This window comes from Melanerpes formicivorus, unplaced genomic scaffold (assembly GCF_026170545.1).
Source record: "Melanerpes formicivorus ecotype bairdi unplaced genomic scaffold, bMelFor1.0.p_v2 SCAF_7, whole genome shotgun sequence".
Taxonomy (NCBI): Eukaryota; Metazoa; Chordata; class Aves; order Piciformes; family Picidae; genus Melanerpes; species Melanerpes formicivorus.
This window is the reverse complement of record NW_027142359.1, coordinates 5,921,525-5,949,335: the sequence shown is the minus strand read 5'-3', so window position 1 is coordinate 5,949,335 and position 27,811 is coordinate 5,921,525. Positions and strand designations below refer to the sequence as shown.

Genomic DNA, 27,811 nt, shown 5'->3' with positions numbered 1-27,811 from the left:
GTTACCTCTACCCTTTCGCTATCTATATGCATTTATAAGATTCCTTCACAGTCTTCTCTTTTCCAGGGTAAACAACCCCAGGTCTCTCAGCCTCTCCTCATAAGAGTGATGCTCCAGTCCCCTAATCATCCATGTGCCTCTCCATTGGACTCTCCAGTAGTTTCCTGTCCTTGAATTTTCCATTTGAGTTGCTAGGATTCTAACCAACAAAAAACATATTCCAACCAAGAATTAAGTCATACCTTGACAATACTGACCTTTCCCACTGCAGGTGGCAGAAGAGCTCACACCACTGATGTTTCTTAAGCTTCTGAGCCCAAGAACTCAGGCCATGCTCACCTGAATAACAGAAGCATTTAGGTTAGAGAAAACCCTTAAGACTGACAGGATCCCAGGTCAAACATAGGCTGCAGGCCCTTAGCAGTTTGCAGTTAGCCAGGGCAGCTGAGCCAAGTCGGCTATGGGTCTATTCCTGACCATGATCCTTATGCTCAGTATAAAGGGGGAAGTTTGCTGAGGAGAAGGGAGCCTCTTGCTTTGAGTTCCTGCTCCTCTCCCTTCTGTTTCTCCTCTCCTTTCTCCTGCAGAATGCTTTCCTGTTTATTGTAAGGACTGTACCTTTGCTGTACTGAGTATAACTTTATATTGTAATTGGTATTAGTTTCGTTTCATTAAATCCACTTGCATGTCAGCCATCGGGTCTGCTCTCCTTTTCCTGATCCCCTTTCTCTGCTGGGCAGGTGTAATCGGCTGACAGAGCACTCGGGCGGAACACCGGCTGTAGCTGCTCTGTAGGCTGTTGTTTACACACAGACTGGTAGGGGCTGGAAGGGGCCTCTGGAGATCACCAAGTCCCACTCCCTGCTTAAGCAAGGTCACGCACAGCAGGCTGCCCACCATCACAATGTCCAGGTGGGTTTGGAATCTCTCTAGTGAAAGAAGGTCACCCAAGTGCAGGTTTAGCCCCAGATACAGACTAAACATAGACACACACACACAAGTATCACCGAATCCAACTGTAAACTGAAATGAGGAAACTTTTACCACATGACTCACTACTTCCCTCTTCGGTGGACACGGGGTCTTCTTGGCCAAAATTTACCAGGCAAAAGTCACCCTAATCCGCCTTCCTCATTCCGTTAGGTGGGAGCCAACTTTCCCGCCCGCTCGTCGGCACCCGCAGCAGCCCCGAGTGGGGACAGGGTTCGGCCTCACCTCCCACACAAGCCGGCCTCGCGGAAACCTTCCCAAGGCGGCGGGCACCGCGGGCCCGGCTCGTACCGCTGCACAGCACCGAGAGCAGGGGGCAGTGGGGTCCCAAGAGCCAGGCCCCACCCCGCAGGGTGACGGGCGCATTGCTCCCCGGCCCGCCCTCTCGGCGCCGTTTCCAGCCGGCGGCGTTTGGCCGGTGCACGGAGGCGGCAGCGGCGGGAGATCTGTAAAAGAAGGCGGCGGCTCCAGGCGCTGCGATGTCGTAGGTATCGGGTATGGGCGGCGTAGCGGGCAAGCCCAGTGCTGAGCACCGCTTTCCTCCCCACAGTGAGGGTCCTCGCCGGGAGCCGTTGGAGCCGGGCGGGAAAGACAGAGCAGGGCGACAGCTGGAACCAGGGCCTCTGTGGGGCGGAGCGCTTCTTCCCGGCAGTCCCGAGCTGGTTCCCAGAGGATAAATGTACTCCTGGGGTTATCCCGGAGTGCAGAGGAGCTCAGCGCTGCTTGGGGAAGGGCAGGTTTTGTTCCTAGCTCCGTCTCGCAGCTATTTGATGGGACGGAGTATTTAAGGTGGCTCCTTGGGCCAGAGCCTCATCCGGAGGGAGTTTGGGCGGGCGATGCCCACGGGTTTGTGTAACATTTTTCGTGTGTTTCATGTCTGTTCCCGGCTTCCCCAGCCAGGGGGAGTTTGTTTCCGCACATTCCGTGGCTAAAGCCTGCAAGGATGTGTGGTAGGGGTAGAAGAACAGAGGACGTGACATGGATGGGTTGTGCAGAGTTTGCCCCCTGGGTTTTGTGCTTTCTCATTTCTCTTCATCCTACAGCCATGTCAAATCCAGATTCAGCTTTACTTTGGCTTCCAGCTTTGTGCTGCAGGCTACTGTGGGAAGCTGTTGCAGGCCTGCAGTGCTAAGGGCATGACACATTCCGTGTCTAGTTTCCATCAGGCGCAGTCTCTTCATATTGCCTCCAGTGGGAATAAATCCTGTTCATATTTCTTCTATTCCTTGCAATTTATCAAGTGATAGTCATGCAAGTCTGATGCTCTTCTTGTGTATTTTTTCTAATTACAAGATTCTGAAGAAAAATAAAGAAAATTATCCCTAGAAATGCTTTGAAGACATAGAGATATGGTGCTGAGGGATATGGTTTAGCATCAGACTTGGTCGAGTTAGAGAGTGGTTGGACTTGATGATCTTAAAGGTCTTTTCCAATCAAAAGTATTCTATGAAAATGTGTAGAGTGTTGCTAACTTCAGCAACAGCAGTAAGGTGAGATCTCTAGACTCATTCTGCCTATATATAGACTTGGAATATTGTCCCAGTTTACAGCTCTTGATACAGCTTCAATGATAACTTGTGTTACAGCTAACAGATCCCAGCTTCTACCAGTCTTGTCCACTGGAAATGGAAGTAATCATGCCAGACAATAGTAATACACAGGAAGTTTATCAATACACAAGCTTTGATCTGTTGATGTTTAAGTCTGTTTCTTTCTGGTTGCACAGCAAGTTTTAACTACAAAAAATGATTGTGTATTTTTTCTGCTTTTGCAAGTAATAAGACATTTATACTAGCAAGAATTTAAATATTTAGGTGTTTTCTTTTTTCCCCAGTAAAAGCAGAAACTTAAGAGGAGGCTAATTGGAATGGCTCAAAATACACTACAATACTTTTAAGCTATTTTTAATTCAATAATATAATCAAGTTCCTTGATTCTGTGTGGGGTCTTATATTAAGTCATACATGACCATTACCATTGCATTCATTAGTAAATGGAGGAAAATTAAGTGCATGTGGACTTAAAAACAATATCAGGAAATTAATTTCTTTAAAGAAAGTTAAACTGCATACCTAGACTGTAGCTGTAAAGCAGTTCCTCATGTAAGTGGTTTCATCAAAGCACTTTTCAAACGAGTGAAGATCTTCCAGTATTAGTGAGGAACTGATAATATGACCTGGAATGATAAGTGAACAATGTACTGTAGAAGCAATATGTGGTTCTTTAACCTGATAAGTATTATGGGCAAAGTAATTATTGCAAGTTGTGCAGCTGGCTATAAATATGTGCCATCATACTCTGCAGTTAAGAAAATTAATTAACCCTTATCAGGAATTTTTGAACCAATTCAAGGGTAGGAAACTCAGGTAAATAAGTTGTGTACTGCCTCATCTTTCTGTCTCCTTTTCTTGTTCACACTCTGACATTTGATTTTGCACCATAGCCACAGCAGGGCTTTTCCAGCCGTGCCAAACATAAATGAAAGCTGGTGCTCTTCTTCCATGCATTAGTTTTTCTCCAAGTTCATGTTTGTAAGGATTTGAGACAAGACATTTAGGCCAGTTGGATCTTCTTGTTAGATTTCTGGATGAGTTTTGTTTCGTAAGTTATAGCCAGGGACTGCAAGTAGCCTAAAAGCACATAACTTATTTTGAACGAAGCACAGTTGCCAGAGATTTACTTTCTCCTTATGGCATCAGAAAGACAATAATTAAAATATGTCCACAAGCAAACCAGGCTGCTGGAAAGTATTGCAAGAAGTGAGGCAAAATTGACCTTGTGAAGGCAAAATTGCATCCCTGCTGCTCCTTCCAGCTTTATGGGCTTGCCTGGAGTGAGGCTGTCTATTTGCCATGTAGCTTCGGGTATTTGCTGACAGTTTGCAGGCCCCTGAGAGGAGTTTGGGCTGCCTGTAACTCTCTTGCTGTACACAGTATTTCAAAGAATATAGTCTTGACCAGTCCACAACTTTCTAAGAAAATTTCTAAATATTTATAATTTAGTGGGATTTTCATGTCATTTCTCGTTTATCTTCATCCTACAGCAATGTTGAGTCCAGATTCTGCTTTACTTTGTCTTCCAGCTTCTTGTGAAGTCCATCATAAAAACTTCCATCATAACATGCCTTAGTATAACATGCAAATGCCTTGGCCCCCAGAGTATCCTTTCAGAGGAGATGGATTAATAAATAGAACATTTCTCTGCTGCCACTGGGGTGGAAGATGTAATGGAGTCTGCATTCCTTAAGCAATATGGGTTTCTATTGAAAAAAAAAGAAATACATTGTAAAGAATTCCATCAAACTGTTACAGCTTTGGCTGCCCTTTGGCAAGCATTTCACAGGCTTTTATTTATTTATTTATTTAAATGTTACCTGTTTACTTGGCTTTTTTAAGGTAGAATGCTTCCCCTTCTTTTTGTTACAGAGATAGCTGTAAAATTCATATGGGATTGTTGGCTGAATTATATTTCATAGACGTGGTTTTCACTGTAGTCTTCCAAGACTTTAATTTACAGTTTTGGAATAATAACATAGATTATTAAAAAGATATGTTTGGAACGAGGTCATCTTAATTCAAGTCCAAACATTGTTCTTCTGAGATGAAAATGGAACTAAATCTTGTGTAATTTGATATAATCTCTATGTTTCCTGGGGTCTGTTCTTATAAAGACTTTAAATGTTTCCCCCTCCTTGTTCAATATAATGCTTGAAACTATTGTTAAGATTTAGGAATGTGCTTAAAAAGTTTCAGTTGTCTCTGGGAGAAATAGTCTTAATTTATGTTGACCTTTCTTTCCTTTGAGCATTTAGCCCGCATTCAATAAAATTTTGATGACTGCTCTTTAGAAGACAGCTGTACGATATAAAGTATTATAAATATTCAGCTTTCCTCTTCCAGCATTGCCATTAACAGCTGGGCATCCAGTTCAGCAGTGCAGATTTTGCAGAGAGAGCTTGGCATGTTCCTGAATCAGTATAGTGAAGAAGGCTAGCAAATAGTTTCTTATGGTTTGGGGACCTGTAAAGACATAGAGCATCTGTTCCCCGGTTAAGTCGTAGTCTGGTAGCACTGAATCATGCTAAGAGCAAAAATGATGGGAAGAACTACTTTTTTCACCTTGGCTGTGCTTGTGTTTGAAATGCCTGATGCATTATTTCAACTAATGGCAAAAAAATTTCAGCCCTTGCTCAGAAGGTATGTAAATGATAACGCTTTTGAATTTGTTCCTCGGGTTTTTGTGAGAAAGAGACAAACCTGCAGAGCAATTTTGTGTCAAATGTCTTCATTTTTTGTCTCTGGTATGAAACAGAGAGTTGGATTGTCTTATGCAAACACTTTATCCCTCTAAACAAGCAATGTTTTTGTGACATAGGATTTCAATCAGATAATCTATTGGCTTGGGGTGAGATTAGTTTTTGTGCATAACATTTAAAAAAAACCCAAGAAAAGAGAATGTCTTTAAAATTACCAATTCTGGACCTTACTACCAGAAATCTTTGTGTCCAGATGACCATAAAACTTGTCCGTATTTTTCTCTTGCAGGGTTAAGAGAGCATTAAAGTTGGACACTGTTAAAAAAGATAATGTAAGTATATCTTGGTGTATGGAATCATCTGGGCTGTGTGTATATATATGTGTGTGTGTGTGATGTGCACACATATGTCTATAAACATGATACTACATTATAGCTCCATTTAGATTGGTATAGATTGGATCTTGTCTAGAAAATTCTTAACAAGGCACAAAACTGCTGAAACTATTAGTATAAAATGGATTGTATTCTATTTGTCCTGGAACTGCCTGGCTGTAAGTATGAATAATGGAGAAATGAGCATTTTGATTTATTTATTTTTTTATAGCATCACTATTTACCCCCAGAGCTGAAGGAGTTAAGATCCTGGGTGAAATCATTCATTAGGAATTAGCTCCATTATCCTGGAAGCGAATGTTCTACCATGTTAATTGTACATGTAACAATATGGAATTATGATAAAGCTGCAATCTGCGTGTTATAAACTGCAAAATTGAAATGAAAACATTAAAGGCATTTTTGTGTCAAGGATGTAATTACCTCCCTCCGCTTATCTGGCATAATGAAACAATAAAGAACTAGCACTGAGATAAATTTCACCGCAGTTATCACAATAAAAATAAAATTGTACTGTTGCTATTATTTTTTTGTAAATGCAGCTATGGTATAGTCCCAGTACCAGCATGTTATGACATATGTCAATTTATTATCTGCTCCTACCAGCAGTGGGTGTTGCTGCAGACATCAACATAGAGGAGCTTGTGAAAGATGGCGGTATTTGAAGGCAGGAAAATTTTGGAGTGGATAGAAATAACTGGTCAGCAAATGAGCTCCTAATAAATCTCCATGTCTTTGCTCTCTTGAAGAGATTTGTTTCTATGCACTACATATTTGGAGGCCTCAGTGGCATTTAGCAAAAAAGAAGTTTTCAATTTGACAAAAATTCTGAATACTTTTTTTATTTAAACAAAGGTGGCAAAATACCGCAGTGGCACTAAAAAAAAATCATTAGCAATTTAATTAGCAGCTTAGTGTACCATTACCCAACTTGTTCTGCTCTGAATGCAGCTGTGACTGTAATTTTGCATCTGTTTCTTGGGCTGTAGGAACATTTTTTGTAGGTGAGCGGTCCAGCTGAAATGACACACAGTTCCTTTTCTGCCTTAAAGTGATTCCTTCCCTGCCTTCTTCCTGTAAGACAAAAAGTCACTTGCTGGCTACCTGCATTCAGCTTCTTGTGCAGCAAAAATCTTAACAAAAGCCCATTTGAATGATGCCAACTTGGACTGGAATCTCAACAATGTAGTTTTGCACTAGGATTTAACAGATACTTGTCAAAGATGTCAAGTGTAGCATAATTAAATAACATTCTGGAAGGAATGTAAGTAGTACGTACATGATTTGCATGAACTACCTGGTTTAGCTCTGCCACATCCATTGCTGGTTTTTCAGTTTCTTTCCTATTATTCAGGAGACACTCATTGCTCCACTGGTCAGACTATCCAGAGCATGCCTCAGCTAACCAGATCAGAGAGGAATGGGTTTAAGTGTTGTGATTTTTAAATCATATCATGCTAAAAATACATAACTGGGCTAAGACTCCTCTTTGTGGAAGAGAAATTCTTACTGCCAAATAACTACTGTCCTTCTAAGTACTGTGGTCACTTTTCCAGCTCATAGGAGTGTTAGTTCATGCCCAGAAAAATGGTGGCTGAGGCTGCTATTCAAGCAGGAAAAATACCTTGAAAGTGTAAGTAGGTTGAAGATTCTCCCTGTTACAGAAGAGGTTTGATGACATTAAAATTACTAAAGTGGGATCAATACTTTACTGTAACTCACTTAAAGGTGATGTGCAGCATTCTTGAGCCTGCTTGAATGTTGCAAATCTAATCAAGTGGAATTTAATAATATTGCAGTTAGAAAACTGAAAGCAAATACTAGAAGCTTATTTTTTATATAGAATCATAGAATCACTTTGGTTGGGAAAGATCACCGAGTTCAACCAGTATCTAACTCTACCTAGTCTAGTGCTAAACCACGTCCCTCAGCACCACATCTCTGCCTCTTTGAAACATCTCCAGGGATGGGGATTCAACCACCTTCCTGGGGAGCCTGTTCCAGTCTTTGAGAACCCTTTCAGTAAAGAATTTTCTTCTAATATTCAACCTAAACCTTCCCTGGTGCTACTTGAGGCCATTTCCTCTTGTTCTCTAGCTTGTTGCTTGTGAGAACAGATCAAACCCCACCTGGCTCCAACCTCCTTTCGGGGAATTGTAGAGAGCAATGAGGTCTCCTCTCAGCCTCCATTTCTTCAGGCTAATCAACTGCAGTTCCCTCAGCTGCTTCTTACCAGACCGACTTTTCAGACCTTCATCAGCTTCACTGCCCTTCTCTGGACCCACTCCAGCCTCTCAATGTCTTTCTTGTAGTGAGGAATCCAAAACTGAATGCAGTACTTCAGGGTGTGACATCACCAGTGCTGAATACAGGTGGACAATCGTTTCCCTACTCCTACTGGCCACACTATTGCTGATGCATGCCAGGATGCTTTGGCCACCTGGGCACGCTACTGGCTCCTGTTCCACATCCTGATATAGCTTGTGGCTTTCACACATTACCTGGTGAACCTGATTATTGACCTTAAAAATGCTGCTTTTTTACCACCTCTTCTGAGATTTAAAATTACTGTAGGTTAATTTTCCAGGGGATATTTGAGAGAGGTGCAACCTATAAGGCTCAGGCCTTCTCAAGAGTTTTCTTCCCATTCTGTACTACACTCTGGGCTCAGGCTGTCTTTGCTCCCAACCATGTCCCTCCACTAGACACTTTGCCCAGAGCATGCAGGAGATTCCTGTGCTGTTTAATCTGATTTTTAAAAGGTTCTTATTTCAGCAAAGCAGGACAATATATGATTAAGTATGAAAACAGAACAAATGATTTTTCTTCCACTGCAGTTTCAAATGAATGTATTACCAAAGTGCAATTAGCAGCTTGTCTGATTCCTTAATTATTACTTTTTTTCCTCACAATTTGGGTTAGGTACCTTGCATTCTTAATGATATATACCCCAGTTCTTCACCTTGTACATCATTCATCGTACTGAAACAGTTTGATATTCTTACCTATTATACTTTTTCTAACCTTAATAAATGGAATAATAACTGGAACCTAAAGAGATTACAGAATAATCATCTACAATAAAGCTTCATTGAAGAAATACTGTGGGAAACTGAGTGACTGTTATGAGTGACATGAAGACAAATGATGGATGGTTTTACAGGTGGAGTGAGACTGAAGCTGGTAGAAAAGGGTGGTAGTTGTGAAGTGGATGATGCATTCCTATGCTTGCTACAGTTGTAAAAACATAGAGAGATGGATTTTCTCCCCAAACTCAAAACCTCTTGATTGTAGCAAATTTTAAATCTTTCTGGTTTTCTGGGTGGTTTGTGTTTTCTTGGTGGGTTATCCTTTGTTTGCTTGCTTGTTTGGTGGTTTTTTCCTATTTTTCTGCTTGTGTCTTTGTTTGTATAGGATTTGCTTTGATATCACGTTTCCAAGAGGCAAAAAAAAAAATACTCACTAAACCATAGGGAAAAAAGGTGCCTGTTTCACTGCATTTAGACCTTCTTTGTCCTTGAGCAAATGTTGAAAGGGACTGTGAAAAGTGGTTTTGCACAAAATATCCCTTTATAGTGTTATTTAAAGCTGCTAGACTTCTTATGTGGCATAGACCTGTTACTAGAAGCCCTTTATGTGCAAAGTGTGGGTTTGTTTTGGGTTTTTCTCCTTCCTTTCATTAGCAGTGCATTGAATCCCAGTTTGTAATTCAGCATCCGGTCTACAGTGTGAATTATGTCCCATATAATCCCAGGATTGCAGACTAGTTCTGAGAACTTCCCTGCACAATTCTTTTAGCATCATTAACTAACTCCTTTTGTATCATTAGACATCTTGAAATCCTCATTTGGTCCAGAGACAAAATTTGGATTTAAGGCACTCATTCAGATGTGTTTTTTTTTAATTGATATAGAATCATATAGGCTGGAAAAGACTTTCAAGATCATCAAGTCCAAGTATTAAACCCAACATTACCATTTGTTTAGGAAATCATTAGAAATAACTATCTCTTGAGAGGATTAAAATGTAAAAATAGCTGCTTACAGTTTGTGTATTAAGTTCTCAGTACTGTAAGAAGAATAATGACAGATTTTGACTGCTTTTAAAAACAAAACAAAAAACCCCAAACAAACAAAACACCTCAGGTGTCCAGGCCAAAATACCTAAATCTTTGGAAACCAGATGCTTTTTGCTTATGAAAACCTGGAGCTTTCATAAATGGAAATATGAAAAAAGTTAGGAATTTAGGTAGAAAAATCTACGATCAGCTAGTTCAGAGAGCCTTTGTCTGGGTTGAGTGGCAAGATGTAACCCTACTGACAAGAAAGGTGGAGGCCAGAGAGCATTTAATTATCACAAGGGAAACTTACAGCTGTTGTAGGTTTAGATGGACCAGGTCCTTCTTTATCTTCAGCCAACACACATCTAAGATTCTTTGTCTTTTGCTATATTTTAGCTGTTTGATGCAACACCTTCAAAGACCAAAAGGAAAAATCTAAACTACTCACCAACAACAGGAACTTGCCAGATGAGTCCATTTTCATCTCCTGTGAGTTACAAAACACAAAACCTCAGAACTGGCCCATCAGATGGTTAGTTGAATGTTCCATCTTTCTTACTGCAACATTTTTCTACTTACTGGCTAGATTTAGTAAGTTATGTCTCGTATGCTATGCTTGGTTTCTTACTCCTCTCCTTCAAAAGTCTTTAATCTCTTTTGGAAAAGTTGATGTTAATTCTTAAAGATCGAATTTTTTCCCTATCAGTCCACAGGGGTGATGATGAAACAACTTGTTTATGAAACCAGTTTGGCTTTCTGTTTATAATACACAGCTGAGGTCTGGCCTCCCTTGTGGTCAGAAGAACTGCATGCTTAATTTTGTGGCCTTTTGAGAACTGTGAGATTTGCAACACAAGTTCTGATTTATGTACTTCCAGGCTTCTAGTGGTAAATGCCTTCGTCTAAACATACATAGTGCAGTTTTAACAAAGGCATGGATTGACAGGACAAGGAGTAATGGCTTCAAACTGGAAGAAGCTGGATTTAGATTAGACATGAAGACATTCTTCCCTGTGAGGGTGGTGAGGCACTGAAACAGGTTGCCCAGAGGAGCTGTAGAGGTTCTAAGTTTGGCAGTGTTCAAAGCCAGGTTGTATGGGGCCTTGAGCAACCTGGTCTAGTAAGAGTGGTTGATATTAGATGATGTTTGTGACCTTTTCCAACTCAAACCAGTCTATGATTTATATTTTTCTCGGAATATTGGAAGTTAGGTATATTTAACAAATCAAAGCTGAAAGGGAAATTCAGTAAGTTTAACCCTTCTGCTTTGCATTCTTTTATGTAATTTTTACTGGTTTTTATGAAACAGGCTCTTTACAGCAATGTTTAGTTAATCTAACATAACACTGAATGTCCTTATCTCACAGAAAATTGGCCTTTTTATAATTACATTTTTCCAGCTCACTTTAGGATATGTGTTCACATAGTCACAGTTGTTGATGCAGACCATAACTGCTCCAGAAGTGTATATTCAGTAGACTCACCTGCTTTCATGGCTTTTACCATCAGGTCACCAGCAGGACTTTCTTATCATCCTTCCCATACAGATCCCAAGAGCTTTCATTTCCTTGCAATACAGCTCCTAGCAAGAAGGTTAATTCTTGAAGACATCAAATGACTTCAAAAATAACAGTAAAAATCCTTTGCTTCCCTTGTTAACAAGTTCCTTGTTCAATTACCTTCACCATTAAAAAAAAAAAATGATCTGATTTTGAATTTGTCTGGCTTTAATTTTCAGCCATCAGTTCTTGTTATGCCTTTTTTGTTGGGTTAAAGAGCTTTTTATGCCCCATATATTTTGGCATTTATATGAAGTAATTTAGGCCTCACTAATATTCATGAATTATGATGAGCAGAAATATTCTGACCAGGATAGAATAAGCACTGTTTGAAATTTATCTGGATGTCTGCAGATTTTTGCACAAGCTTATGGCACCACATGCCCTTGTGATGGATCTGCCAAAGTGGATTTTTCCTCTAGAGAAAAAAAAAAGGAGGGCCCAGGATTTTAAGGCTTGTTTTTTAAAAGGAATCTGATCAAGAAAGTTTGGGATTCTGTCAAAGCTGGCTGACCAAAAAATGAAAATGACTAGAAGCCTTCAAGCTGAAAATGCTATAATCTGTGCCCATTCCATCCCTTTTCCTTATTAAATACAGCAGAATACTTGAAGAAGCCTGGAAGTATGGGGTGATTTGGTGGCAGTGTAATTACAGTCCTGTGTGGGGAGGTTTGGTTTGGTTCAGTTCAGTTCCCTAATCAGTAAGAATCTAAACAGAAGCAGCTTTATCCTAATCACAGAATGGTAGGGGTTGGAAGGGACCTCGAAGTATCATCCAGTCCAACCCCCCTGCCAGAGCAGCACCGCCTAGAGCAGGTCACTCAGGAACGCATCCAGGTGGGTTTTGAATGTCTCCAGAGAAGGACACTCCACAATCTCTCTGGTCAGCCTTCTCCACGGCACTCTCACCCTCGCAGTGAAAAGTTTTTTTGTTACGTTCATGTGGAACCTCCTCTGTTCCAGCTTGCACCCATTACTACTTGTCCTGTCATTGGACATTTTATTGTCACTATAGCAAGTCAGACCTATTGGAGGTAGTTTGCAGTGTCTCTTTGTAGTTGTTTACAAGGTGGAGTTGGGGGCCAGGCACTTTTTAGTAAAGGAAAAGGGAGGTTTCCTTGTTCAGTCATTACAGTGTTTTCATGGTAATGCTCTGTGCTGGCTTTAGGCAGTTAACAGGATAAAAAACTTTGAATGGAACATAGTAACTGTGTCAGAATTATGCTAAATTCCATTTAGTGATACCATAATCCCAAAATTTTCAGCAATAGAAATGCAATGTGACTTGATGAGAAGCCAGATGACAGAGGAGTAAATTATAGTGAACTCTGTGTCATCACAAGGGAGTCTGTCCTGTTTTGGAAGTCAGGTTCATACTAGCAACCTTTCCACGTGATTCAAATACTTATCTTCACCTTTATTGTTTCTTTTCTCTCTTGTGAACTTCCCAGGAGATAGAACCACAGAGCAGAATGATTCAGAAATCAGATTACCCAGAAGAGGGCAGCCTCAAACAAAGCAGGAGGCGTGAGTATCTAAAGTGCAAAGGGGATGCTGTGCTGTTTGTTTTACTTATAGAAGATTCGTATTTCCCACAGAATTCATAGCAATTATCTTTTAATACTTGTCATTCCCCACGATTGGATATTCAAAGGCACAGGCTATCAGTTACAGGTACAGACCAATGCAGGGTTTGCAGTGCAACTGACAGCCAGTTCTGTTTTTCACTGGGACTGAAAACACTGCCAGTTACAGGAGACACACTCGTGGTCCTACACAATTTAGTATCCTAATTAAACTACTGAAAGCAAGCTGTGTTTTGCCTTTCCAGACTCATCTGAAAGTGTACATTTTTCACTCTTTTGGAAGCCTTAACTGCCTAAGATACAGTGCCAGTGATGCAGGACTGTGGCTTTTTTTTTTATTTAAGAAGTAGCCACAGATGGTCCTGGTGAAACTTCAGGTTTGCTTTTCAAAATCTTTTCAAATTCTTGTCTTTTTTCCCACAATGTATTTTAAGCTATAAGCTTCCTGCTGGTAATGGACTTGGGGAAGCCCACAGTTAGCAAAGCATTTAAATAGTTTTCTCTTTGAACCGTTTAAACATGCAAATCAATTGGAGACAGCAGAAATAAGCCATTTACTGCTTCCTCCCACAGAAGGGAGAATCAGCCTTATAAGAACCCCAAAATTTAGGAGAACTACAGTGTGAGAAAACTTAAAAGAATCATAAAATGCTTTAGTTTGGAGGAACCACTCAAGGTCATCTAGTCCAAACATGAAGAAAGTGTGGGAAACCTTGTGAGCACAGATTATCAGCCATGTGGCTAATTGCAGTTGTTCTGTTTGCACTTTTTCTTTTGTGCAGGTTCGTGGAATTACAGTCCAAAGTGAAGAATTCATTGGTTAGAATTCTGAAAATAAGAGCCAGTCTGACAAACCTACAGGTCTGGTTTACATGGATTTGGTTTTTTTAACCTACTTTTAATACAGGATTTGAAATTGAAATTAAAATGCAACATGTGACTTTTGAGGATTAGGTAGGAATGAAAATAGACTACTTGAAAGCAGGTAGTTTTGACTTGGAAATCTAGAAAATGCAGGGAAAACTCAGTATTTAGTGGGTTATTGATTAATTTTTTTTATTAGAAGAACTGCTTTCCCAAATAGAGTAATTTATATCACTCCTCATTTTGTACAAAAATAAAAGAAGTGGTTATCGACTGTGATTTAGAACCTGAAATATGAATTATTACTGCATAGATTTTTGTCCTTAAATATTAAAGAGCACTTTGTGTTGAATTGTACTGTTTCATTTACCACTAAGGTGTCGTCATTTAGCAGTCTACCACATGCTAAAATGTGAATCATGTTCTTGTTTCAGTCACAGTTTGTTTCCTTAGTAAGTTTAGCACAAAGTTTGTTGCTGTATAAGTAACGTTGTGTAAAGTCATCTAATATAATAAAATAAACATAATACTGAAATAGTACAATATAGTAATAAAATGAAATAGTTTCCTCTACTCCAAGTATTCTGTTGATTTATTTTACTTGCATATGTGGCCTGACAATGTTCTAGTTACCAAAAAACCCTGCTCCTAATGAAAACGATTTTAATTGAAATGTTTATTAAAAAAAAAAAGCCCTATGGAAAAATCCTTTCTATTTCTCCTGAGATCCATAATGTGTGCTTTTAGGACTATCATGAAATGCTGAGGAGTGTGTTCAACAGAATCTTAAGTGCTTGTGGATTTCCATTTTACTCACATATTACACCAAGCTTGTCCGTGTGCCAGGGTTGCTTTTCTGAGGATCAAGTGTTAATCTGTTTAAACAGCTGAGGACTTAGGAAGGAAGCTTAAACAACAGGAGATTTTTAAGTAACACTTAAAAAAGGCACCTGAATGCCACTTGCAAAAGCAGCTTTATTTTCTTATGCTCTTCAGCTTTCTCCTCCCGTGGTCTTTCTGTGAGGTGGAGTCTCGCACATGGTTTAGACCTTAGGAAATATTTTTTCCAGGTGTTATTATATAAGTTGTAGAGCTCTAAGTAGACTGCTTGGGAAGGAGATTTGACAGTCTCTTTGTTTTATTTTTTTCCAGGCTTTAGAGGGCAGTAAAGAGCTTGAGAACATCATTGGTGTCTCGGACTTGTCTTGTGCCCTGAGTGCCGAAGTGGAGAAAACTCAAGTGCTAAGTAAGGAGGAATTTCAATTATTTTTTTGCCTTTTTTATGACAATTTAACATCGAGCACTCCAAATGTAACAGTGTGAAGCGTTAGACCCCAAGACTCTGAGTGGTTTTGGTCAGCATAAATGCACCTTAAATGTCTTTAAATACATCCAACCAGGGACATAAAAGCAAGGCAGCCCCAATAGCCCACTCTTCTAACTCACAGTCACAGATGGGGTGGAAAAACTGACAAGAGCAACACCTTTTCTGATGTAAATAGTTAGATACTTAGTGGATCGTTAGGTAGTGATTAGGCTAAACGTTTGCACTTTGATTGCATCCCCTATTCTTCTCTTTTGGCAAGGAAGTTGTTTTGTTTGTTTGCCTGGTTAGGAGGATTAGGCTGAATATAGGTTTCCAAGCTTTCAAAATTGCTATTCATGTGTCTTTAAAAGATTGACATACCAGATGCTTATTGTGTTGGGATAAGGGCACTTTGCAGCTGGCACATCTGTAATACTTTTCCAAAGGAACCCAGAAAGCCAAACATTTTCATTTCTATGTGTCTGGTTTTAGGAAACTCTTTATCCTTACTCCAAGTCAGAGGTTCTTGGGACATGTGAATCTCCAGCAGTAAAAAATGGATTCATGCTTCTCTTTCCAACTCCCTCTGCAGCTAGAAGGGGAGTATGTGATGGGGAAATAGTGTAATGCAAAAAGCACTGGAACAGGCTCCTCAGAGGGGTGGTTGAATCCCCATGCCTGAAGGTGTTGAAAAGAGGCAGAGATGTGATGCTGAGGGACATGGTTTAGTACCAGACTTGGCAGAGTTAGATAATAGTTGGACTTGATGATCTTAAGGGTCTTTAACAACCAAAAATGGTTCTATGATTCTGTGGTAATTGCAGGGAAAAATAAACTATTTCTGGGAGAAGAATTTCCTAGTTAACAGGTCATTCCTGTAACTCTTAAAAGTGCTGAAAGGCAGCAGGTGGCACCCAAGGGGCCCCAATCTTTATGCCTCAGACAGTTTGTTCATTTGTGTTCACAATAGCAACGCCTTTCCTCTGTACCCATGTGGTGTGTTTGTGGTGCAGGTGTGTGTCTAAGACTGCATTTACCTACTTCTACATCTCCTCAAAGATCTGCATATGTTGTCCTTATAGACTTCATACCAACCTCTACTCTAGTTTCCAGGGAATGTGAATAATTTATGTACACAAGTGGTCCCTGTGCCCAGCAAAGATGAGAAGACAATTTTTTAACCTGCAGCAAATGTGGTTTTTTTGCCATTATGCCACAACCTGTCTGGCTGCTGTTTTCTGCAGTGTGAAAGCATGAGAATTAGCTCTAGGAAAACCGAACCTCAAGTGATTGAGGCTGCTGCTTTGCTCACAGTTGGAAACAGATGAAGGCTAAAGCCACAGGTGCCAGGAAATTTGTCTTGCCGAGAAGCCCTGTGACTTTATTTTTCAGTGCATCAAGTGCATTCACCACAGCAGTGGAATTTATGCACCACACAATTCCAGCAACTGCTCTTGTCTCAATCACCATTTCTTTCCCGACTTGGTTTCCAATGGCCATTCTCTTTCCATTTTGCATGTGTATGCACTGGCCTAGTTCCCACTGTAATGCACACAATCAGATCCTTGCTCAGACAAAAAAAGGTTAGCTGAAAACAGCCTGTGTTTACATTACTACCCTACAATGTGGATAGGGCAGTGAGAGTGCCCAAATGAAATCTCACAGCTATTGTCCACACTTCATGTCCACTCTTTCTGTTAGCTTCTCATGGCCTTCAAGATGGGGAAGAGTCATCTTTTCCCTCTATGTCTGAGTTAGAAGCAAAGCACTACATCAGAACTAGAAGACAAAAATGGGAAAAAAATACAGTATGGAATGTGTAAGCACAATGTGTCACAACCCTCAATTCTGAACAGGTTTTGCTAAGTTTTGGATCACCATTACTTATGTAAGTGGGGGCTTTTTTTGTCCTCACCTGAAGAAAAACCCAAGTGCTTTGAAAGTGAGAAAGGTGGCATAAGTACTGTTTTCTTTGCAATCTCTTGAACAATGTTTATTGATCCCATATTTATTTCCTCCCTAGTGACTCAAGCAGAAAAACTGCAGCTGTTGAAAAGGAACCATGGAAAACTTCCTGCCCAAGGTATAAAACTTTTTATAACTCCTTGTAAGCAATGTTTTGATGCTTCCTTTCAGTTGACTCCTTCCTAGCTGATGATTCCTTTCAGCTGATTCCTTGCTAGTTGATGGTTTCTTTCAGTTGATTCTGTCCTAGTTCTTGATTCCTTGCTAGTTGACTCCTTCCTAGTTGATGGTTCCTTCCAGTTGATTCCTTCTTAGTTCTTTCCACTTGACATAAATTGGGTGACCTTTAGGATGTGGACATTATGATAATCAAATGTCCTTCTTCTGAAAACCTTCTCAATTTTCTGCTGTTTTCATTGTATTGGGTGTTTCTCCTTGAAAGTGAGCAAGGAGAAGACTATCGTTAGTGATTTTGCACTTGAGGCATAGTCTACAAATGTGCAGTCAGGTCCTAGAGAGTTCACAGACCATTCATATGCCAGTTATCCCTGTTCCTCCTCCCTCTTCCTCTGCCTGCATTTTCAGTGTGCAATCAAGTAGCATGCAGTCTTTCCAGCAGACCCTTTTTCACCTTCTGTGTGTTGTGAGGTGTTTAGCACACTCCAGGGGACTGTGAAATCCCAGGTATTAGGTTTCTTCATAACTAGGGCTGTGAAAATATTTGGAAGTTGGTAGCATTTAATATAGTCTGCCCCCCAACAGCCATTTTAGTGCCTCATCTAGCTGGGAAGGTGGCAGCCAGGGATACATACAAGCTTTATTTTCCCTTACACCCAGTAAAAACAGCAGTCACCACTGATTCTGTTATCTTCACACATTCTATCTTAAAATGGAGCAAAACCCGAATCAAAGTCAAAGTCAATGATGGCATCTCTGCTGTGCCAACCAGCAGGACAGCTTCATATCACAAGCAGCCCCTTTGATTTGTGTTGTACCTGCTCTTCCACAGGCCTAAATGTGGGATACTGAAACAGGTTGCCTGGAGAAGTTGTGGCTGCTGCCTCCCTGGAGGTTTCAAGGCCAGGGTGGATGGGGCCTTGTGCAACCTGGTCTAGTGGATGGTGTCCCTGCCTATGGCAGTATGGTTGGAACTAAGTGACCTGTAAGGTCCCCTCCAACCCAAAACATTCTGTCATTCTGAATTCTTTCTGCTGTGGAGAATTCTCTTAAAGGGGAAGCAAACTGATCAAACTTCAGTTTCCTTGGCTCCAGTGGATCACCACAAACAAAAAAGAGTGGCATCATTTCAAGGGTATTTGACATGCTTGTGCAACCTGCTGATTTACAGCTCTGGATGTCCTATTCAAGTGCTCCCAGCCCCTGTCTGGCACTGACAGTGGCCAATGCCATGGGCCACTGGAGTTTTACACAGCGATGGCTTCCTCTGTGCACTGCTCTTTAATGCTCATACACTCATAGTCTCATCTTTGGCCTGGAAACTAGCCCCAAAGACTAAATGTGAGGTGAGAAAGGAGATATTCTGTGAAAGCAGGGTGACAGATAGAATTATGAGTTTAAGTTGACCAGTTTTGATGATGTTTCAGTGTCAGTTTTGCTTTAAAAAAGAATAAATTCAGTTTTCTAGTCTTGAAAATCCAGCAGTAGGAGAGGCAAAGAAGTGCATGATAAAAGCAAAGCATTTGGAGATGTTTGCTGGTTAGTTCTGGATGTGGTTTTTCACAATTATTTTTAATTAGCTATGCTCAAGACTTAAAACTGAGGCCTGTTCAGTGGCTTGCTACAGCTGGAATGTCACATTGTCATCACATGCTGAGGCATGAAATTTATTTACTTTACATAAGCAACCTCAACTTAAAACAACTCAGTTCAAAACATTCCCTGCTGAATGGGCAGCATTATGTAGAAGTCTGTATATCATTTTGTGCCACCAGCAGCAAAAATGGCACCATTGTTTGTCCCTGCCTGGTATTTACAGTAAACAAAATGTTTTTGAACAGAATGTAAGCAAACTGTAAGGCAACTGCCAAGAGATGGAATCTAGTTGGTATGTTTCATAGAATCACAGAATGATAGGGGCTGGAAAGCACCTCTGAGATCATTGAGCTCAACCCTCCTGCCAGAGCAGGATCACATAGGGCAGGAATGCATCCAGGCAGGTCTTGGAAATCTCTAGCGAAGGAGACTCCACAACCTCTTGAGGGCAGCCTGCTCCAGAACCCTCACAGTAAAGAAGTTTCTCCTCATGTTGAGGTGGAACTTTGTGTGGTTTAGTTTGTATCCATTGCCCCTTGTCCTATCACAAGACACCATTGAAAAGAGCCTGGCCCCTTCTTCTTGTCACTCACCCTTAAGGTATTTATAAACATTAAGGAGATCCCATCTCAGGCTGCTCTTCTCCAGACTAAACAGCCCCAGGTCTGTCAGCCTTTCCCCATCAGACAGATGTTCCAGTCCCTTGATCATCCTTGTAGCCTCTACTGATCATTCTCTAGTCTATCCCTATCCCTCTTGAACTGGGCAGCCCAGAACTGGACACAATATTCCAGTTGTGGTCTCCCCAGGGCAGTGTAGAGGGGGAGGAGAACCTTCCTTGACCTGCTGGCTACGCTCTTTGTCATGCACTCCAGGAGACCACTGGTCTTGCTCAGGAGGGCACATTGCTGTCCCATGGATAACATATTGTCTACCAGGAGTCCAAGATCCTTTTCCACAGAACTGCTTTCCAGCAGCCTTTGCAGCCCCCAACAGGCCTTGTGTGTGTTGAGAGTGGATGTGTGGGTTGGGATATGCATATTTTGAAAGAAAATTTAATGGGTTCAGAGTTTCAGGGAGTGAAGATACCATTCCAAGCAGCAAAGCTGCTTAAACTGGTTGTCACAAAAGAGAAACACTGAGATAAATAATATGTCAGCAACAGTGTGGCCAGCAGTGGGGAAGTGATTGTCCCCATGTACTCAAGCACTGGGGAGGCCACACCTTGAGTATTTGGTTTTGGACCCCCTCACTAGAAGAAAGACACTGAAGTACTAGAGTGGGTTCAGAGAAGGGCATGAAACTGGTGAAGGGTCAGGTCTAGTGAGGAGCAGTTGAGGGAACTGAGCTTCAACCTGGAGAAAAGGAGACTCAGCAGAGACCTCATTGCTCTCTACAACTCCTTGAAAGGAGCCAGGTGAGGGTTGGTCTCATCTCCCTAGTATCAGGTGATGGATGGAGAGGAAATTACCTGAAATTGTGCCAGGGGAGGTTTAGGTTGGAGATTAGGAAAAAATTTCTTTCCCTCAAGAGTGGTCAGGCATTGGAACAGGCTGCCCAGGGAGGTGGTGAAGTCCCCATCCCTGGAGGTGTTCAAGAAGAGTGTGGAGATGGCACTTTGGGACATGGTTTAATGGCCATGGTGGTCTTAGGTTGAAGGTCTCTTCCAGCAGAAACAATTCAGTGGTTCTGTATCCATGGCTCTGCTGTCCAAGGAAGAAACAACAAAAGAGTGTTAGAGAAGATCAAATACTTGCAGGATTAAGGAAAACTATCTTCAGCATTTGTCTTGTAATAAAATAAACCCCACTTTCCTTTCTGTGGTGTTCCTTTTCCTGCCCAGCCCATGGGCATCTGTGATAATCCCTATTAAGTTTACTTCTAAACATTCCTAACTTCCATATTGGCTTTGAGGCCAGTGACTGAGGATTGCACTCATTGCAAGCAGTGGTGGCTTTCCCAGAGACTGGATCAGGGTTGACTGGATGGATTTTCATTTAACACCACTTGAAATTGGTAGTGGAAAGCAAAGCTGGAGAGATCAGAGCCCAGGTAACACTGAGTTCCCACTCACCAAGCCAGTTTCTGGAGTCTGAAGAGATGGCAAGACACAAAATCACAGACAAATTTGGGCTGGAAGGGACCTCTCAAGTGCATTTGCAACTAGATGAGGTTATGTGGTGCTGGAGGCAATGTGGCCTTGGTCATCTGCTCTTCATGTGGAAGATCTGTTTCAGCTCTTCAGGTTTTTCTGCCATCAGACCTGGGGAGAAGTTAATCTCTGTTGCATTCTGCAGCTGTACCTTAAGGTGAACGCTTTTAAATGTCACTGGGTTCAGCAAAACTGATGCTGCAGTGCTGAGCTGAGGAGTGGGTCTGGTTTCATCCTAAATCCATCCTCATGCAGAGACCCAGAGAAATCATTCTGCTATCAGAAGTAGCTGTGAGGTGGGCCCAAAGCGCACCAAGAGGAGTGTGCTGGTTGCTACTCTGCGGTGGGGGGGTTGGTTAAAAGCTGGTGTAGCTGAGGCTGAATGTGGCTGTACACCTCTCATCCTCTGTAAGCAGGCCTTACTCAGTTTGTAACTATGATAGCCCTTTGCAGTCTAGAAGAGGGAGCAGAATCCACTTTGCTACCCAAAATCTGCAGTGCCTAGTGGTTTTCCCAGGACAAGGGAGTCATCTGTCTGCTGAAGGGCAGAGGAGCTGAAGGACGGGTTTCTGCTTGACCCCCAAGTCCATGATTTCTCCCTGCAGCTTTTGGGTCTGTTGGGTTGTACCCACACCTTAAGGGAGTGTGTTTTAAAATACAGTCTGGATCTGAGGTCAGCAGCAGGAGCAGCTTTTCAGGTGGAAGGAAGGGGGCAGATTACCAACCTCTGCCATGATTTACCATCCTCTGCTATGTAGATAAAATATTAAGCTATTAACTCAGGTGGCAGATACAGAAATGCACATGAGACGTATGGCTGCAGGCCTGGGACGTATATACATATAGACCTGTCACCCTGCACCTTGGATTTGGGTGTCAGCCACCTTTATTCATGATTTCCACACTTGTGTTTATGCTCTATTTTTCCATCTACCTTTCCCCAGATGCAACAACTATTAATTTTTAATTCCAGTAGACCTAGACTTTTAGAGTATTAAGCTTGATGAAAAATTAAAAGGAATTGTAGGTCTTTCAACAGCTCCATGAGGGAGCTCCTGCAGGAGAATAAATACTCTTTTTCTCCCATGAATATAATTATTTTAACAAACCCCACTTCCCCCCCCTAGGGAAAAAAAAAGGCAGAAAAGAAACGTTAGTTTGGACTCACTTAGTAGCAATTATATGTTTAAGAGGTGTAAATAACTTGGCCCATCCAGACATTACAAATATCCAGGTGCTGTGTATGTGCTGATGACAACAAAATTGAAAAGAAAGACCGTAATAACTCTGACTGGTTTTCTCTGCAGAAGATATTGATTATTTGTGTGTGGTGAGAGATTTGGAAAATTCAATTAAAGGAGTTGTGCAAAGGTTTCATAAATTTTCCCCCGCGCGGCGTGTACACAGCCGTCGTTGCCTATTAAATCAAGGCAGCACTTCACAATATATTTTCGTTGAAACATAAAAATAAATAACATTTAAACAGTTCTGCTTACTGCAGAAACAAATTTTATTTGCTGTGAAGCATTTAGTCATGTGCCAGCCCTGCCTCACAACGCCTTTGCCAGCTGTAACAAATTTTATAGACGTTCCCCCCCCCGAGACATAGCTCATCTACTATGAATTTTTAAATGAGCAAATGGTGAAGAAGGGATGTCAGCAATATAAAAATTGATCAGTTAAAAGATAAAAGCATAAGTAAAGAGATTTGTATGGGAGTCTTAATAGGTTTTATTAAATAAAAATACTATAAAAAGACAGGAACGGATAGACTGAAGGTTTTAACTGTGGTTGAGGTGGAGAAAAATTATTCTGGCACATTTAGGAGAAGATTGGTTTTATATCACCTGACAGGTGAACATTTTTTTTCCTCTCTGCTTTTTAGAACTGCAAATGTTTTAGAGTAGTCCAACTTGGGAAGTAGGAGGGGAAAAGAAACTTGGGCACATTCTGCTCCTTTTCATGGGTTTCGTGGGCCCAGGGCCAGGAGACACCACAGCAAAGGGCAGCAAGGCTTCCACCAACCCACCAACACAGGGATGAGCCCTCTGGTGACTCTCCAGCTGCTGCCTTGCCCTGTGCAACCCCAAAACCGTGAGCAGAGAAGCGAGCAAGGACAGGCTGGTCCTGCATCCAGGTTGAGTTGCTCTTGGCTGCAGCAAAGGCACCTTCCTGGTGCCCTCCAGGGATCCTTTCCCTGCTGCTCTGGCTGCAGTACAAGCACCTTACTGATGCCCTCCAGGGATCCTTTCCCTGCTGCTCTGGCTGCAGTACAAGCACCTTCCTGATGCCCTCCACAGATCCTTTCCCTGCTGCTCTGATCACAACGCTCTTATCCAGAGATTTTGCTGATGTTCCCTTTGCTTTTTGATAGTTTAGGACTTCTGTGTAGGAAGATGTTGAGAGAGGGTTGTTAAGGCTTTGCTGGGGTTATTAAGAGCAACTCATTATCTTCATTAGGTCACACAGTAAAAAAAAAAAAAAACCCAACAAAGAAAAGCCACCACCAAAAGTTTAAAACAAACATCTTTTTGTTTTAAAAGTGCTAGAAGCGGTATGGTAAGGTTTTGGAGCATAGGAGTGGTAAATCACATGATTTGATTATCTGAGTGTCTAAATCTTGGTGCCATCTGGATAAACATTACTATAAATAGGGCTGGTTTGTGAAAATGTGTTGCTGTGGTTTATTTTGGAAGGAAAGCTGAGTTAATGAGGTTTGAGATCAACCTGGACAGCTTGCGTTTTTAAAATGTCTTCTCAGAGTGAAGTGCAGATCCTTGAGTCCCGACTGTTCTCTAACTCTGCCAAGGCTGGTGCTAAGCCCTGTTCCTCAGCACCACATCTCTCTGTCTTTTAAACCCCTCCAGGGATAGGGATTCAGCCACCTCCCTGGGGAGCCTGTTCCAAGGGTTGAGAACCATGTACGGGTCAGAATGCTACAGTCAGTGACTAAAGTGTTCATAGAGGCTGAACTAGGAAGTTGCAATGAGTACAAAGAAGCCAGCTTGTCATTCAGTGTCTTTTTCTGTCCCTTGTCACACCAGCCCAGGCAGTTTCCTATTCCAAGCAAGAGTCAGTGGTATTTTTCAGTGATGATTCCTATGAAGAGATGGTGTCTATGGGGTATGAGGCTGAGAAGTTACACCTGTGGCAGAGCTGAACTGGATGCCATTTTTCTAGAGTAACCTCATCAGACCCATCTTAAGACAGAATTTCTGGCTTGGGCTGGGTCAGCTTCAGGTGGTGTCACTGGCACCTCATGTCAGATCCACAGGCAGGTCTTCTGCGTCACAGAAAGTGTGTGAGGCCATGCTAAGTGGGGAGAACTGAGGAGAATCTTCCCTACCACCCCTCATGTCTCTGGTGGCTTTGACGCCTCTCTCCATCTAGGTTTATATAAAATTACAGACTGGTTTGGGTGGGAAGGGACATTTCAAGGCCATCTAATCCAACCCTACTGCAGTCAGCAGGGACATCTGCAACTAGAGCAGGTTGCTCAAAGCCCAAAAAACTTGACCTGGAATGGTTCCAGAAATGGGGCATCTATCACCTCTCTGGGCAGCCTGGGCCAGGATCTCACCACCCTCAGTGTAAAATACTCATCTTTACATCTAGTCTAAATTTTCCTCTTTTAATTTAAACCCTCACCCCTTGTCCTGTCACAACAGCCCCTGCTAAAAAGTCTGTCCCTAGCTTTCTTATAAGCCCCCTGAAGCACTGAAAGACCACGAGGAGGTCTCCCTGGAGCTTCTCTCTTCCAGGCTGAACAATACACAACCCTTTCCTCACAGGAGCAGTCTCTTTAGCCATAATCTGCTGTAAGTATCTGTTTGTGTTTCTCAGGATGTTTAATATAGAGCAAATAATAATGAATTTTCTCTTCACGTTTTGTGGTGGTGGAATTGAAGTGCACTCAGGGTACTGTGACCAGAGCTGATCATCTGCTGCAGCCTGGCACTCAGCAGCACCTGCTTCCAGACCCTTCCCTCTATGTTCTCATTCCTTGAGTTCCTTTCTACCCCTGCACGCTTTTCCTTTCCTTTTTCCAGCCATCTGCTCAGCCCTTCACCCCCATCCCTGCCCTCCTTGCATATAGGGCTCAGGTGTGGCTGCCTCTTGTGGCCGTCTCCTTAGAGGACTCAGGGGAGGGTAGTTCCTCTCACAGTGCTTGATGGAATTCTGATGGATCTTCCACCATGGTCCTTATGGATTTTTATTTATTCTTTTATTATTAATAAAATAGACAGACCAGCTTCTAACACCTGTAACACATCCTTTTCTGCTCTGTTATTGCTGGTAATGAATGACATAGCATAGTGTGTACCCTTACAGGGAGACAGCCTCAACTTGCACTAGGGCAGGTTTAGGTTGGACATGAGGAATAATTTCTTCCCCAAAAGGGTTGTTAAGTCCAGGCCCAGGCTGCCCAGGGCACTGGTGGAGTCCCCATCCCTGGAGGGATTGAAAAGCTGCGCAGTTGTGGTGCTGAGGGACGTGGTTTAGTGGTGACCTGGCAGTGCTGGGTTAGTGGTTGGATTTGATGACCTTGGAGGTCTTTTCCAGCCTTAAAGATTCTAACTAACTAAAACAATCTCCTAAATTCCTGTTGAGACACAGTAACTGTATGAAGTAAAAGAGGCTCCCTTAACCACCTCAGTAACTCAAGTCACCTTTGTGGGGGGATTTACACATCCTCTAACCCCAGCAATGCTCTGGTTTTCAAAGTAGCCTTTCCTCCTCCACAGAGTATGTTCAGAGTACAAGCAGCTTTGCCTTCCTGACCTCACTCCTTGACCAAGGTAAGAACCTCCCTGGTCTGCTCTGTGCCTTCTCCACGCATATGTTGATCAGGACCAAGGGGCCGAATTTTCAACCCCTTGCAGAGTGGCCTAGTGTGTAGGCTGCAGTCAGGGCTGTGAGCACTTGATGGGAAATCAGTTGTGACTCTGCATGTGGCATTTCTCATTACCGGTTTGGTAAGCAAACCAATACTGAAGCTGCAGCAGCCCTGCCCCATTGGCAGACACCCAGGAGCCTTTCTCCTCCTTGACGCTGTTGTCATTTTCCTCAAGAATGGGCAATCAGCTGCAAGACACATAATGAAGGTGAGAGCATTTGTGTACTTTGCACTCTACCTTTGGACATGCCATGAGTGATGCCCTGGAATTCAGCAGAGGCTGCTTCCCTGCAAAGGTGCTGAGTGTTCCCTTCTCTGCAGTGGTCTTTATCAAGGCAGGACAGTGGGCTGCAGGGCTAATGGGCCAGCTGAAATAGCAGCAGCAGCACTGTACAACATGCCTGCAGGGACTAAAAAGCTGTGGAGATGTGGTGCAGAGGAGCATGGGTTTAGTGACGGACTGGCAGTGCTGTGTTAATGGTTGGACTCGATGATCTTAAAGGTCTCTTCCAACCAAAATGACTGGCCTCCAGCTCGATGTGGCACCATTCACCACCACTCTCTGGGCATTCTGTGGTACAGGAGCCAGTTTAAGTCTTCAACTGGCTTTTTGGCAGGTGAACTCCTGCTGAAGTAAGCTCAGAGGACACCTGTGTCTCTGCTGTTAATATCCATGGATAGTGCATTATCTATTGGTGAATACTGGGTTTGCACCTGATGTCCCAAAGAAAGACACACAATTCCTGTTCTGGTTTGGTCTTGTGACCAGCACTGTAACCCCCTTTGCTTTCTTGCTCACAAACTGTTGCTGTGACAGCTAAGTGACCTTTTAGCAATTAGTTCTCCAGATCGAAACTTCAGCATTTCCTTAAAACATCTCCAAGTGTTCCTGCAGTCCAAGGGAGACCATCTGTCGCTCTGTCTTGCCTCAGGATGTCTGCCTGCCTGTCTGTCATGTGCAGTGAGGCTGGTGCTGTCCTGCCCTGCTGAGCAGATCACATGAGTGATGCTGCTGCTGTCTAATTGCTATTTATTTTGGTCATTCCTTGTCTCCACACAGGCATTATGTGAAAAATGCATTCCACATCAACCCCAACTTCTACATCTGCTTGACTGTACTTAAAAGGAGAGAAGAAATGGCTGTAAACCAATCTCCCCAGCAAATACCAGTTTGGGATGGCTCGTTACACCAGGCAGGTGCACATCTAGATAAAATTTCTGGCATCTATTTAAACTTAACAATGTGCACAACCAGATAATCTCAATGTAAATAATATAGCATGGTTGGCTTATGCAAGCATGCCTACAAACTGCGGGGTTAGGCTTGCTACTGCAGGGAAAAGAAACTCTTTGCTGTAGCTTTTTACTGCAAATACTGAATTTTACTGTTTTAATTAACAAAATCCCTCCACTTTAACCCTCCCTCCAAGAACTGGGTGAGAAGAAACCGCATTAAAAGATGGAACAAATCTTCAGCCCCCAAGCAAAATATCATTTAAACTAGTAAGATTCACAACTCTTCTCAAAGCCAACTATGCTCAGAAGAAAGAGGAAGGTTTACATGCAAGGAATTATTCTGAGTGCTGAACACGTTTAAGTTGTTTGCAAACATCTTCCCTTGACTGTGGCTGCCAAAGGTAGGGACATATTTAGCATCTGCAAAGATGTTTCCTACTCTCAGGAAACCCAAGGCACAGCAGCTGTAGGCTCTGAGCCCATGCTGTGCTGCACACTCAGGCTTTTGGAGTTTTTAGTTCATACCAACATTTTTGCTCTGTGCAGCCTGAGTGGGTACAAGTGTTTGTAACTGTTGGAAGGGACCTGCGCTGGCTCCTCACTCTGTTCACCATCTGCACCATTCTTCTCTTTAGGCTTCCTCTGCTTATGTTTCTTGTGTGTACAGGATGCACCAGATCTGTGTGATAATGGAAGGGTGGTGTGCACCAGCAATATTTTATAGAACCTGATTGTAACCTCAGTTAGCAATTAAAGTTACACCATGGCAATTA

The 27,811-nt window shown here is 42.2% G+C and overlaps 2 protein-coding genes across 9 annotated transcripts in view; one reads left to right on the top strand and one right to left on the bottom strand.

Annotated features, from left to right (window-relative positions):
* EFCAB7 (EF-hand calcium binding domain 7) overlaps positions 1–1,370 on the bottom strand; it is a 31,199-nt gene extending 29,829 nt beyond the window's left edge. The window contains exons 1-2 of one of the 6 annotated variants that reach the window (XM_068140799.1): positions 1,045–1,365; positions 258–339 (exon numbers count right to left, since the gene is read on the bottom strand). The gene's annotated coding sequence lies outside the window, so the exon portion shown is untranslated. Of the gene's footprint in view, positions 1–242 lie in introns of all 6 variants that reach the window. The other 5 variants (XM_068140801.1, XM_068140802.1, XM_068140800.1 and 2 more) reach the window with 5 other exon arrangements.
* On the top strand, positions 1,370–27,811 carry ITGB3BP (integrin subunit beta 3 binding protein). Of its 3 annotated transcripts, none has more exons than XM_068140808.1 (9): positions 1,370–1,474; positions 5,535–5,577; positions 10,097–10,232; positions 12,711–12,786; positions 13,628–13,706; positions 14,862–14,955; positions 17,039–17,098; positions 25,651–25,704; positions 26,863–27,811. In XM_068140808.1, exons 1-9 carry the CDS (start codon positions 1,470–1,472, stop codon positions 26,871–26,873), a joined length of 558 nt encoding a protein of 185 aa, XP_067996909.1. In that variant the 5' UTR covers positions 1,370–1,469; the 3' UTR covers positions 26,874–27,811. The 3 variants fall into 3 exon arrangements, with proteins under 3 accessions (XP_067996909.1, XP_067996908.1, XP_067996910.1); XM_068140807.1 differs by lacking the exon at positions 1,370–1,474 and adding an exon at positions 5,135–5,186; XM_068140809.1 differs by lacking the exons at positions 1,370–1,474; positions 25,651–25,704 and adding an exon at positions 5,135–5,186.